We start from the raw sequence: 13,723 nt of genomic DNA, 5'->3' as shown, positions 1-13,723 counted from the left end.
ATCACTTCTCGAAGCAGCTACCGGGCGAGTGACTAATCACCAAGTTCCATGTGCTGTGTGCACATCCGGGGCTTTCTCCAGAGGAAACTTTCTGACTGCAATTCCACACTGACTCCCCATCGTGGGTGGGATGGGCAGCCACTGGCCCCCCACCCCATGGTGGTTGGACCTGCCCAGGCTCAGGAGCAGCTGTCTCATTTGCATCTCCTAGAATCTCAATTTCTACTTCTCACCTGCCTGTGGAGCAAACTGAAAGGTGTGGCCGGTTCCTGTCTCTCCCAGAGACTCAGGGTTTTCCCCGTAAATCTGAAAAGTGGGTGTAGATGTGGGGCAAGGGACTGGGAAGGCCAAACTCCTTTCCTCTCAGCCCCGCATCCCAGTCTGGCTGCTTCCGTCTCCTGCAGCACTGCGGGCTGTTCCCTGTGCTTGTCACCAGACGCCCTGACCCAGGGCCCCTCCTCCTGGATCCTGCGGAGGCAGTGCAGGGACTCAGGCAAAGCAGAATTTGCATGTCACTTGACGCAGGGATGGCTTGGGGACACTGATCCCAGGTGTCTCCCTTGCACCCCCCCACCCCAAGGCCACTGTATGCCACCACCGCCACCTCACTGTGCTGGGGAGCTCTGCGGGGACAGAAGTGCACACTGACTTTATTTAGGATGCGATTCAGAAGTGACAGCAAGTGGAAGGACACACACATCCTTCTAAACCGCTCCCTTCACAGTCCCGACAATCCAGGTGAGGTATTTCTGAGACAGCAGCACGTAGACGCCAGGCCCTCTGGGGTCCCCGCACTTGTCTTCCTTGCCAAAGGAGGTGACGCCTCTGAAGGTCCCCTCGCAGATCAGAGGGCTTCCCGAGTCTCCCTGGGGAAGACAAGAGGGAGTGGGGGTCAGCATGGAACAGGGACATGGCCGTTGCTGAGTGGGAGAGATTCCATGTAAAGTGGAGTGAAGACCAGCCCTCACTTCTTTGAAAGCTAGCGCTTAAAAAACCACAATGTTGAGGCTATTTTAATGTTTCTAGATTGGCTTCCTCGATTTACTTATGCGCCAGTGGGAATGGAAGTGAAGCTGGCATGGCTGTCTGCGTTGCCCGTAATTTTGGGACCAATGCTCTACTTCGGAAAGGAGACCCTTTGTCACTTTCTCGGGGTGTTTAGTAACCCGAGCGGCAAAACAGTCAAATGTGAATGGGACTTGGAGACGAAAAATAGAAACCACATTTCTCAGTTTCTCCTGCAGAGAACTGTCTTCCCAGAGAAAGGACACCAAAGCAGCCTCCCCTTCGCCCTCTCAGACAGACCAAACCTCCTCCCCACGTCCCCGCTGGTACTGGGTGGGAGCTCTGAAACCCACGCTTCTGCCTCTGCTGCTCCCTGCAGCCGGAAGCCTCCGCGTCACTCTGCCCGCTGTGCCTGCGGGGTGCGACCTGCATTCTCTCAGGGACTCCAGGTAGGATCGGCCTGTGTGCGCCCATTCCAGGGCTCGTGTCCCCGCTGCTGGGTGGGGTGGAGGGTCCCAGGACTGTGCACAGGGCTCTGCAGATGTGCAGCTGTGGCTGGCTGGGATCCAGCAATGCGCAGGCGGGCAGCCTCCCACTCCTGTGAGAACTGGCCTGTGCGTGTCTGAAGTCAGGGGCCCTGTAAGAAGCTGGGGTCCTCCCTGCACAGAGCTGTGTCTCCTGCCTAATGGAGGAGTGCCTGGAACGTCAGAATGAGTCCTTCCAGTTCAATCCATGGAGAGCTATTGCGAGAAAAGGCCAAGGATGGCTGAGTTTGGATGGCAGAGGGTGGCAGGTGATAGGCATCTTGGGATGCTGTGGTGGCCTCGGGATGTGGGTCCCAATAGCATGCAGGTTCTGGGTTTCTGTGTGCCCAGGTGCTGAAGGACTGGAAAGGGAGGGTGGGGGGCCGGGAGAGCAAGCAGAGGCTGCTGAAGCCAAAGGCCACCTTTTCCTGGGAATGGCCTAGCCCTGCCTCTAGGGCGAGCTGTTCAGGTTCTGCTGAGGCTAGAGAAGCCTGGGGGAAGGACGAGGGACCCTGGGTCTCAGGTCTGCTCATTCCCAGACCAGCACAGGGCATGCTCGTCTTCCAGCCAGGCCCTGCAGGGCCTTTGGCACAGGCGAGAAATGACAAGCCGGCGCCCAGAGCTTAGAAATCATAGTGTCTCTTCTCCTTCTGGTCTCACGCAGGGCCCTGCCCCATCCCTTCTCCAGGCTACGCATCCTCTCTGCGGGTCGTGCCCGGAAGGGGTCTCCTGGCATTGGACTTGGATCTAGGAAGCTGTGGGGGCTGGCCTGTCAGACCTGCCAGGCAAAATGGCACAGGGGTTTGGGGCTGTGCTGAATTCGGGGGAAAGGGCACACACAGAAGGGCCAGAGGAACCCTGACTTTGGCTCTCCTGAGTGTTACAGTTTTAAAAATTTAGATCCACATATCTTAAAGCGAAAAATGAGAAAAAAACAACATTGCTTCTTGGGTGGGCTTTTTTTTTTTTAAATTCTCACCGGAGGATATATATGCTTATTGATCTTAGAGAGAAAGGATGGAAGGAAGAGAGAGAGAGAGATACCTCGATGGAAGAGAGAAACATTGATCAGCTGCCTCCTGTACACACCCCAACCACGGTCCGTACCCAGAACCCAGGCATGTGCCCTGACCAGGAATCGAACCGGCAACCTTTTGGTGTACAGGGACAACGCTCCAAACAACTGAGCCACCCGGCCAGGGCTCTTGGGAGGTTTTGATAGGCATGAGAAGTTGTCAGGGGTCAACCCGACCGGCAGTAAATGTATTATTCTCCCCGAACCACACACCTCCCGAGACCTCGGACGCTGCAGCAGCCGACCTCTCGAGAAGACACAGCAGGACCGGGCGCTTGCTGCGTCTGCGGCCTCCCCCAGCCGCTGGGGGCGGGGCGCCGCGTACTTACATTGCAGGAGTCTTTTCCGCCTTTGAGGCTCCCAGCGCAGAGCATGTTTAGGCCGATCACGGGCTTGTAGTTGTAGTGCTGTGGGTCGTTGCAGACCCTTCTGTCTATGACCGTGATGTTGACTTCTCGCAGGCTGTCGGGCGCCTCACGGATCTGACTGCTCACCAACCCCCATCCTGCGACTTGGCAGCTGGTCCCTGGCTTGACGTCATTCCCCCTCTTAGGGAGATTGAGGACGGCCACATTCTTATTAATTGTTGCTTTTCTCCCCAGCTGTTGGAAGACACGTGGAAAGAGTTAAGATAACGAGATAATGAAACTACTCACGTTTTTATAACCCACAGGGGCCCCTTGTGCAGGTGCAGCTGTCACTACAGGGGCACTGGGGATGGGACGCCATGCAGGCGGCAGGGCAGTGGGCGGCTCTGTGCCTTTCGGCCTGTCTGAGGGACAACCGCAGGTGCACACCTGGAGCAGTTTGAGGTCGCCCTCGTGCGTGTCCTTGTCGTAGCACGGGTAGGGGACCTCTTTCTTCACGGGCATTATCTGCTTCTCTGGCTCCTTCTTGGATCTCGAGTGAGCCCCGAGAGTGACTCTGGACCTTTTGTTCCTGAAAACAGACACAGGACTGTCACTGGGTTTACCCTCTCAGTCGGGAGCCGAGTGTGTCCGTGCTGGTCAGTCCCGTCAGCCCCTGTGTGAACGTGCTTGTCGGTAGATCAGAAAACAGCACAGGTCTCGAAAGAATAAAAAGTGAGATGTTTGAGAATTTACAGTCACCATCGACATCGCTGTCCCCACCAGCATACTTATAGCTCGCTAAGCTGGGTCTGTTGAAAAACAGCAGGAATCCCACTGCCACTAAGCCTGGTCTTGGGATCTTTGTTGGGGTTTTGGTGGGTTTCCTGCCCCCCGCCTTCCTTCAGCTGGGACAGAACTTCAAGCAGCAGATCACAGGAGATGAAGGTCTCAGTGGCCTAGAGACAGAAGCCACCTAGTGCCTGTAAGAGGGACTCACTGGGGCATCTCTGTGAGGTGACAACAGCCTCATTTCAAATGGGTAAACATTCAGAAACAGACCATCCGGTGAGGACCCTGTTTGCCTGGCACTGAGTGTGGGCAACTGGGGGACGGTGGCCTGAAGGAGGGACCCACATCGATCCTCCCACTCTGTGCTAAAGGTTCATTCTGATTAATAAAATCAAAACACGCTCTGGTGTATTTGCTTGATTAAGGCGATGACCATTCCCAAGCCAGAGGAAACCACACCAGTGGGATGCCCACCCTGCTGTGTTACCCCGCATCCTCGGCAGAGCACAGTCGGGGACGGAATGTTCCCTGCATTCGCACCTCCGGGAGGGAGTTGGGAGCCACACCGGCTACTGAGGACGTGAAATGTGGTGAGTGTGACCGAGGAAATCGATTTGAAGTTGTATGATACGGCCACGTGGAATCTGCATAATCAGTGTGACAGTGGCCATCACCTCGACAGCCAGGCTTAGAGGCCTGATTCGGGGGGTGGGGACAGGACTGGCCCTGGAGGAAGCGAGCAGGTGGCCCACAGAGGGGCTGCAGGTGAGCAGGCTGCTCACTTAGGGGAACTCGGGGCCCTGGAGACAAACTTTCTCGACCTGACAGCTGTGTGCCGCCCTGGCGGAGACTGGGGGCTGGACTCGCTCTCCCCCAGCCATGGAACCAAAGGCCGACAAAGCCACCCAGCCCCTGGGCCAGGGGGCTGCCTCGGGGCCTGCAGACAGGGCTGTGGGTGCTGCCTCCTCAGGCCTCACTGGCAGGGGCTCAGTCTGCACCTGGCTGCTGGTCGGGGCAGAGCCAGAGTCCAGAGGTGCCTCCCTGGCTTTAGAAGGGTTTCCTTTTTAAATTAATCTTCACTGGAATCAGGATATCCCCAGGAGCTGTCGTTTCGAACCCAGCACTTACAGGGGGCAGTGAGCGGCTGTCAGCACCCATCTATCTTCGATCAGAGCTCCCCCGCAGATGGTGCCATTCACCCCCGTAATCAGCGCCATGTAGGGTCTTGAGTGAGGAGTTACTGTGTTCCCTCCGATAATCTGTACACAGAGAGCTGTGAAAAAGAAGGCAGATCACGCCTGTGCCCACTCTACAGAGCTCTGGCTGAGCCACGTTTCTAAGACCAGATAAACTTGGAGAGGAAGTGCAGTGGGAGCATCGGCCCCCGCACCCCACACTCCCCACGCAGACGTCTAGATATCTGAATGCAAACCCGCCCCTGCTGGGCTCGCCCAGAGGTCCCTCTCTTTCCCCCACAGAAGCCACACCACTGGCAGTTCTGGGGATCTTCAGGCTGCAGATCTGACCTCAGGCCTCAGGGTTTGCAAAGGCTGGACAGCTGTGCACTGGTCTCCATGGTAACAGTTGCTACAGGAGATGCTAGGGAGGAAGACAACCTTGACAACCTCCCACCCCTCCCCCTTTCAGGCCAAGTGGTAATCTGGGCAAGGAGAGAAGCTTTTAGAAGCCTGAGAAGTCCGCTTTGCACCCTAAATTGCTGCAACACCTAGCTTACAAACTGATGTTAGCACCTTCCAGCTGTGACCTTGCCAGTGAGTTCTCTGGCCCTTGTGAGACCTCCTTTCACTGAAATCTGCACTCTCCTCATTCATAAGTTGAGGGAATAATATCGACTGCCCCTGAGGCTGTCCTTCACCCTCCAGGCTGAACCTCATGGTTTAGCCGCTCTTTCCCAGGGACGGAGGGAAGGGAGCACAGAAGACACTGTGAGGAGAGACTCCTGCCTCCGTCCCATCCCCTGATGACCGACCAGGAGTTAGATCCATTACTGGAGGACGCGGGACCGAGACACGAGGTTTAGAAGATCCTGGGCCTTTGGGAATGCTCGGCTCGCCACCTCCCTGCACCCGATGTTCTTGGAGTCTCCTAAAACCTCTCTCCTGGTCGTTGGCCCAGGCCCATGGTTCCTGAAATAGGGCCCAGTGCCTGGCACTCCATTCTCACTGAGACCTCCCTGCCAGTCACAGGAAGGTGTCAGTCATGACACTGAGGGGAAGGAAAGAGGGTGACAAGGGCTCCACATTCCAGAAAGGAGCTGGGGCGGGGAACTTGTATGCTCTAGGAGGGAAGGGAGCAGGAACTTAGAGAAACCCAGAGAACCCCACCCATATCTCAATTTTCCCTGGGGTGTATCATGTGTAGACAGACCCCAAAGGTGCCTCTTCGGACCTTCTGGGCTGCAGGAGCCAACAGGACCCCCTCTCCGGCACAGTCTCGTGTTTGGGGAGCACATACACCCACTCAGAAAAAGTCTGCAGCTCCCACAGCCAGCCGCTCCTAGAAGAGCAGGTGCTGGACTTTAGAACAGGTGGGAACGTTTTTGAAAGCTAGCCACTCGTGGTCCCCACCCAGAACCGGAACCAGTCGGGATTGGCGGGGCGGGGCTGGGGTGTCCGTGTAGTTTAAAACCCCTGCAGCATGTCCTCCCCAAGCGGGGGGCTCGGGTCCAGGTCTCCAGTCTGGCTTTGCAGGTCTTGCTTTGCGGGGTCTGTCCCCGCAGAGGGCCCATACCACTCTCTCAGCTGCAGGAAGCCAAGCGGAGCTGAGCCCAAGGGCTTTGTGGTTCCCCTTGAAGAGAAGGTGTGCCTGAAGTTGTACAGGCTCTGTGTTCACCGTTGCGGAGAATCTGGCATGCCCGGACAGCGTTGTACTAGCCGTGCTGACCCTCTGCCCGCCCCTTCATCCCGAATGACCTGCAACCTTGGATTATGAATGTCTCTTCTCATTTTTAGGTGCAAGATGAACCAGAGAACTTCCCTGGGAACTTCTAACAAGACTGCCCCCGCCCCCCACTCCAGCTGCCAGAGCTGACCCTGGGCAAACCCACGGCTGCTCCACGCTTGTCCACGCAGTTCATCCCTGCCCTGGAGGGGTCCTCGCCTCCTGGAAGGGCTTTTAAAGACAGCCTGCAGCCACCCCAGGGGCTGGTACCCTTCCAGCAAGGATGCCTTGGGTTTTTATGGCCTTTCACATGGAAGCTCGCATGTGAGCCCCACACAAGACCAGGCCCGTTGGCTACCACTCAGTGCACGGGAGAATCAGCTCAGCACGAAACGCTGCAGCCGCCCCACAGAGTGATGTGGGGTGCTCCCGGTGTGAACATCTCCTAAGGCTGCACTGGCCTAGTGAAACAGGATGGAAATTCTAACCGCTCCTGACTTGCTACAGCTGTGCAGGTCAGGTGCATTTCAATGTCATTACGGCGGGCTGCATTTTCTGCAGCAAGAAAGGCTGAGGCCCCCTCTTCCCTCCCTGAAAGCTGCTGTCACTCAGGAGCACTCGGGCTGTCTGTTTTTATGTTGGCCTTCCTGGCAATTTTACACATTGGCAGCAATAAGTACCGGTGGTTCTATGATCTTTTGTGAAGAATTGGGAAGGAGAAAGAAGGATGTTTTTCCTCCTGAAAGAGAGACCTGTGCATAATTGAAGAAAGAAGTCGGAGGCTTAGGGGAGGGTCTCCTAGTGCCCTGAGCTGCTGTTGCGAAAATTCATGGCGAGTCTGCTCCTTTGGTTCTAAGGGAAATGACAGGAGCCAGTCTTACCTTCAGGAATCAGCAGGAGAAGAAATGCCACCGAGAGAGAGGGCGACAGGCATGCTCCGGGGTTCCTCATTGTGGCTGCTTGTCCCCACATCAATCAGGTGAGCTCTGCTCAGGCCCAGCAGGTCAAGGCTATATACTGAGAGCACAGAGGATGTGGCGAGCCATCGGAAACGAAAGAGCAGTAGTGAGAACAGCTGCCCCCAGCAGCGCCTGCCCCACCCCTGCACCCCTGGGTGACTGCTCAGGGAGAGGGGGCCTAGCATCCCAGCATGGAGCTCTACGGGGAGACTCGGAGGTGCCTGAGCAGGTGTGAGGGCTCTGGCTCCTGGCATCAGCAACATTACCTCCCACACGAGTGGGTGCTCTGTGGAGACTTTAATTCGAGCTTTAAAAATGTCCTCCGGATTGGCCACAAACCTAACCTCTTTCCAGTTACCGATTTGGGTGACAGAGGACCAGTAGGTCAGGGCAAGGGGCTATGCCTTCCTCACTCATCCACACCAGCCTGGGTCTCCGGCCCCACCTGGTGGGGGGTGATGTCTTGGGCTCCTGTCTGAGGCTGGTGTGGGGACGAGGCTGCTGGGGGTGGGCTGGCTGCTCTTTCCAGACCCCCGACTGTTTGGTTTTACAGCTTCAGATACTGGAAAGTGTTTCTGAGTTTCCCCTTCCTCTTTGTCTTCCTCTCCCCCTGCACTGCCTCCCTTCCTCCCCTCCTTTCTTCCTTCCGTCTGGATTTAGCTAAGGAAGGAAAAGGGGAGTCAGTCAGACACGGCTCTTTCGTTCCAGTATCGGGAGTGACCTCACTCCGAGGGGGACCAGCTTCACGCCCTGAAGGAACTATGTCAGGTGCTTTCTCTTAGAAATGCCTCTGCTCCTTTTCTGAGCTGAGGATGTGGTCTTCATTGTCACACACACGGGCCTCTGTCCTGTCGGGACGCTGGTGTCGCACTAACCCTCCCCGGAGTTGACACCCTGAGGACTCCGAACCCCGGGGTTACTTTGCAGAAATCATGTGACCCTGAGAGGAGCCGCCCCCGCACCCCCGCTGCCCCCTGGGTCCCTTTTCCTGGAGTTGCTAGTGCGTCACAGGCGGCTACCCAGGTCTAGTCACGGGGACAGGAGGCCCAGCTTCTGGTTTTCGGCAATTTTGATGCAGACGTGGAGAGAACCGAGTACTGACGGACGCGAGTTACTCAGGCTCTCTCCAAGGAAACGCTGGCGAATCTGTTACTTTCTACATGAGTGTGGTTTTTAGCATATTGACCGCATCGGGCAGCCACCTCCGTAATTATCGGGCTGGCCAAAAAGTCCATTTAGATTTTTCCCGTAAAACAAAAGACACATTTTTCATTTTCACCAATAACTTTATTGATTTGGATATGTTAAGTGTGTGACGCTCTCCCACGTGGTATAAGGATTGTTCTCAATGTCTCGATTTGGTCACTGTCAATTTCAGCTGGTCTGCCTGACCGTGGAGCATCGTCCAGAGAGAAATCTCCAGCTCGAAAGTGTGCAAACACTTCTGACATGTTCCCTCCGTCACAGCACCTCCTCCACGCACTGCGCGCATCTTATTTTTTGTGTTTCAGTCGCGTTTTTGCCTTTCTTGAAATAATAAAGCATAATATGCTGAAAATGTTTTCCTGTTTTCTTCCATCTTCAGTATTAAAAATGGCATAACAAAAATTCACCAATTTTGATCAGTTTTTTAAAAAATGCACCTTGATATGACAGCTGTCACAATACAATCTAACAAAATTGTTTCGAATGAAGCTAAAGACAACTAGGTGCGAACTAGAGCCATCTCACAGAAGAAAAAAATGAAAGTTTTGGCCAGCCCGGTAATTCTAGAACATTTTCATCATTTCCGAAAGAAGCCCTGTCACTTCCTGTGACCCTTCTCTTCCCCGTCCCAGCCCCGGACAACCATGGACCCACTTTCCGTCCCCGGTGGTCTGTCCGCGCTGAACATTTCCTGTCCGTGGAGTGGGAAACTATGTGCTCTGTTCTGGCTTTTGTCATTCATAATGCGTTTGAGGCTCATGTAGCACGTATCAGTATTTTATTTCTTTTTATTACCAAATGATATTTCATCATATGAATATAGCATCTTTATTTATCCACTCATCAGCTGATACACATTTGGGTTGTCTCTACTTCTTGCCTATTGTGAGTAGCGGTGCGGTAACATTTATGTGTGAGTTTTTGTGGGAATGTGTTTTTCTTTTTCTTGGGCATATACCTAGGAGTGTGATTATTGGGTCACGTGGGAACTCTGAGTTTAACATTTTGGGAACCTTCTAAACAGTCGTCCAAAGCGGCCACACCATTTTCTTGTACATCCCCATAAAAAGGTACGAAGGTTTCACTCTTTCTCCATCGTTGCCCGTACGTGTTATTTATTATTAAAAAAAAATCATTGCTGTTCTAGTGGGTGTGAAGTCATCTCTTATTGCGCTTTTTATTTGCATTTCCTTAATGACTAATCATGTTAAGCTTCTTTTTATGTGTTTACTAGACATTTATATGATATATCTTCTTTGGAGAAATGTCTAGTCAAATATATTGCCTATTTTTAATTGGGTTGTCTTTTTATTATTAAATTGTAGTGTTTGGTGTTAAACTAACCATCCTGACTTAACACCCTGATGACTAAGACCCTGGGGTCCTGCCTTAGGAATCACATGACCTTATATACTTGGATATGAGCCTCTTATAAGATACATAATTTGCAAGTATTTTCTCCTAGTCTGTGGGTTGTCTTCTATTTTTCTCGATGGCATCTTTTGAAGCACACAAATTTTAATTTCGAGGAAGGCCGACTCATCAGCCTCTTTTATCGCTTGCGTCTCAGGTGTCACACCGAGAAATTACTGAGTCACCCGGTACCACAAAGACTTGCTCTTTCGTTTTTTCTAGGAGTGTTATAGTTTTCGTCCTAACATTTAGGTCTATGCTTTAATGAACATTTTTCTATAGTTCCAGTTAGCTTTCGTGTGTGGTTTGAGGTAGGGGTCCGACTTCATCCCTGGGCCTGTGGATATGCAGTTGTCCGGCCTTCATTGGTTGAAAACACTGCTCTTCTCTCACAGAATTGTCCCGATCCCTTTGTCAAAAAACAACCTGCCATAAATGCCGGAGTTTATTTCCAGACTCAGCACTGCAGCATCGTCTATCCGCATGCCAGCCCACACTCTCTCGGCCACTGTGGCCTTGCAGAGTCTTGAGACTGAAAAATGTGTGTCCACCAGCTTTCCCACCTACTGCGTTCTGCCCTAACCATCTTTTCTCAAGGTTGTTTTGACTACAAAATATAAATTTTAAACATTGTGTATGCAGGCTATTTCTCTATATTCTTGGGGGGAAAATTAGTTTATTCTAGCTGTGAATGAACTGTTGCAATATTGTAAACCAGTGGCATGGTTTGTGGAATCCTGGGGGTTCCTGAGACCGTTTTGGGGGTTCACAAGGTCAAAACTATTTTGCTAATAATACTAAGATGGTGCTTGTCTCTGCACCTGTGTGTTGATATTTTCACTGACGGCACAAACGCCGTCACATGTAAAACTGCTGGAGCCTTTACACAGATGAATGCCGCAGCACCAAGTAGTACCAGCAGTTGCTGTATTCTTTACAGTCAGGTGAAAGAAAGAAAGAGAGAGAGAAAGAGAGAAAGAGAGAAAGAAGGAAGGAAGGAAGGAAGGAAAGAAGGAAGGAAGGAAGGAAGGAAAGAAGGGAGAAAGGAAGGAAAGAAAGAAGGAAGGAAAGAAAACAGGAAGTAAAGGAAAGAAGGAAAAAAAGGGAGGGAGGGAAGGTAGGGAGGAAGAAAAGACGAAAGAAAGAGAAATAATCCAGTTTCACTTAAGAGCAAAAAGGATGAAAGAGTAAAAGCGGTAAAAAAAATTTTAACACATCTTCGTCCTCTGGTAAATGCTGTTCAATGTTTGATGGGACGTGGAGGGGTAGGAAGCACACACAAGAGCTCGGTCACACCCGGAGCCCTGCGGCTGCCTGACACGAAGCTCCTCTGTGCCTGAGCCGGGAGCCCGTCCGCCTCACGGAGGACGGTGGTTACTAGACTTGGCAATTTGGCAGACATTTCCTCAGATATGAACAAAGCAAGCTTGTCCCTTTAAAGAAAACAACTTTTACTGCTAAGGATAAAATGAGAGATTTTGAGTGGATGTTAGGATTCCTAGAACACTTGTGCCTGCTCTCGTGAGCTTAACCTCTTCTTAGCACTCAAGGACTGTTTTTTAAAAATTTTATTCATTTATTTATTTTTAGAGAGAGGTGAAGGGAGAAAGAAAGGGAGAAAAACATCGATGTGCAAGAGATACAGGGATTGGTTGCCTGCCTCACGTACGCCCCCAACTGAGGTGCTGGCCCACAACCCAAGCATGTGTTCTGACTGGGAATCGAACCAGCGACCTTTCGGTTTGCAGGCCAGTGCTCAGTCCACTCAGCCACCCCAGCCAGGGCTCAAGGACTTTCTTGATGACTTGGTAGTAACATGAAGAAATGTGATTTTAAAAATACTGTGTTGTGAAATGTGTCAACAGTTGGAAGCCCTACAGGAATCGGTGAATGGGTGTTTTCCAAGAGCAATGCACGAGGGGCAAAGGTGACGAGGACAGATTTAGTCCTGGCGGTTGGTGAGCACGTGCAGACCGGGGAGAGGGCGGGGGCTGAGAACCTGCTCTGGGTCGGGAGGGCAGGGAGCGATGGAAGCAAGAGGCCGGCCGCCCCAGGATGGCAGTTAGTTTATTAAGCGAAACGTGCAGGCCTGTCGGGCTCCAGACACGCAGCCTCTGGGGCTGGGTTTCTGTGCGGAGGAGGCGGGACACACTTCTGCACAGCTCCCTGGGTGCTCTCCACGGGGCATGGCCGCGGGCCTGTGTCACAGACGGGCCTTCGATTCTTGGGATGGTCTCATTAGATACGCAGAGATGTCTGCTTCTATGGGCTACTGAACAAGAGGGAGTTTAGACTCAAAGAGGGAAGGAGGAGAGACCAACATGGATTGGTCCCTGCTGAGGGCTGCCACCAGCATAGACTAATTGACTCATGTCCCTGCCAAGGCCCTGACGCCGGCCTCCAGGACATCGTCACCTCTGCAGGGACAACACCGACCAATGGCTCGTCTCCCCATCTAGAAACCAGTCTGTCCCTGCACTAGAGTGGCTCTTCCTGAGGCTTGCTGGTAAGAAGACAGGGGGTTAGCCACAGAGCAGCTTTCTTCAGAGCTCTCTGGGTGCCTTTGGGGACACTGTGTGATCGGCTGACCCCCGAGTCTCCTCAGTGGCCCCTGCAGACCCCCTTTGCGGGAGGTGCTTTCCGAGGGGCCGGGCACGCATTGCGATGGTGCTGGTTTCAGTTTCAGAGCACGACAACCCTTTTTGTGAGCTGAGATGTAGCTCACACACCCTGGAAGTCACCGTTTCAGAGTGCGACCCGGTGGCTTTCAGTGCAGTCACAAGGAGGCGCCCCCACCTGCGTTGCCTGATTCTCAAAGTTCTGCACCCCTGCAGGAAGGAAACCCCACCTGCACCCACTAGTGGTCACCCCTCCCCCACCCCTGCCCCTTGGCAGCCACTCCCTCACCCTCTTTCTGTCCAAGGATTTGCCAGCTCTGGACACTTCCCGTACGCGGAGTCCTGCAGCAGGTGGCCTTTCCGTGTGCACCTTTGCTCAGCAGTGTGCACAAGCCCACCTGTGAACGGCCGGGACCGCCTGGTCACACCGCATTTCCCCTCCGGCCAGCAGCCTTCCACCAAATGGACACGCCAGCCCCCTTTAAGGAGTGGTCAGCGGACAGACTGGGTTGTTTCCATGCGCGTGCTGGCTTCCACAGAGAGTGCCGCCGTGGACACGGATGCGCGGGCCCCAGCCTGCACACTGTGTTCCTGTCTCTGGGGCCCGCACCTAAGGGGGCAGCTGCCCGACGCTGTGCTGACACCCTGTCCACCCCTTCCAGGAGCTGCCGGGCTGCCTCTTCCCCCGTTTGAGCCACTTCCCCTCCCCGCCAGCAGGGAGTGTGGGGGTTCCCCTGTCTCCACATCCTCGCCAGCACTCGTCACTGCCTGTTTTTGGAGGATATCTGTCCTAGGGGGTGAAGGACGACCCTGACCTTCAAATTCTGGGCGCAGCTCTTTTTAGGCCCTTTTGGATTAGATGTGATGTCCCATTACAGATGTG

At 53.5% G+C, this 13,723-nt stretch overlaps 1 protein-coding gene across 1 annotated transcript; it reads right to left on the bottom strand.

Annotated features, from left to right (window-relative positions):
- Positions 1 to 624: 624 nt before the first annotated feature.
- LOC112315291 (granzyme A-like) lies at positions 625 to 7,629 on the bottom strand. The gene is made up of 5 exons (XM_024571974.3): positions 7,526 to 7,629; positions 4,872 to 5,016; positions 3,402 to 3,543; positions 2,934 to 3,206; positions 625 to 866 (listed from the first exon to the last, which is right to left on the bottom strand). Exons 1-5 carry the CDS (start codon positions 7,614 to 7,616, stop codon positions 705 to 707), a joined length of 813 nt encoding a protein of 270 aa, XP_024427742.2. The 5' UTR covers positions 7,617 to 7,629; the 3' UTR covers positions 625 to 704.
- Positions 7,630 to 13,723: the final 6,094 nt, after the last annotated feature.

This window comes from Desmodus rotundus, chromosome 1, assembly GCF_022682495.2.
Source record: "Desmodus rotundus isolate HL8 chromosome 1, HLdesRot8A.1, whole genome shotgun sequence".
In the NCBI taxonomy this organism is placed as follows: Eukaryota; Metazoa; Chordata; class Mammalia; order Chiroptera; family Phyllostomidae; genus Desmodus; species Desmodus rotundus.
The sequence above is the reverse complement of the archived record's forward strand: the minus strand, read 5'-3'. Positions and strand labels throughout refer to the sequence as shown.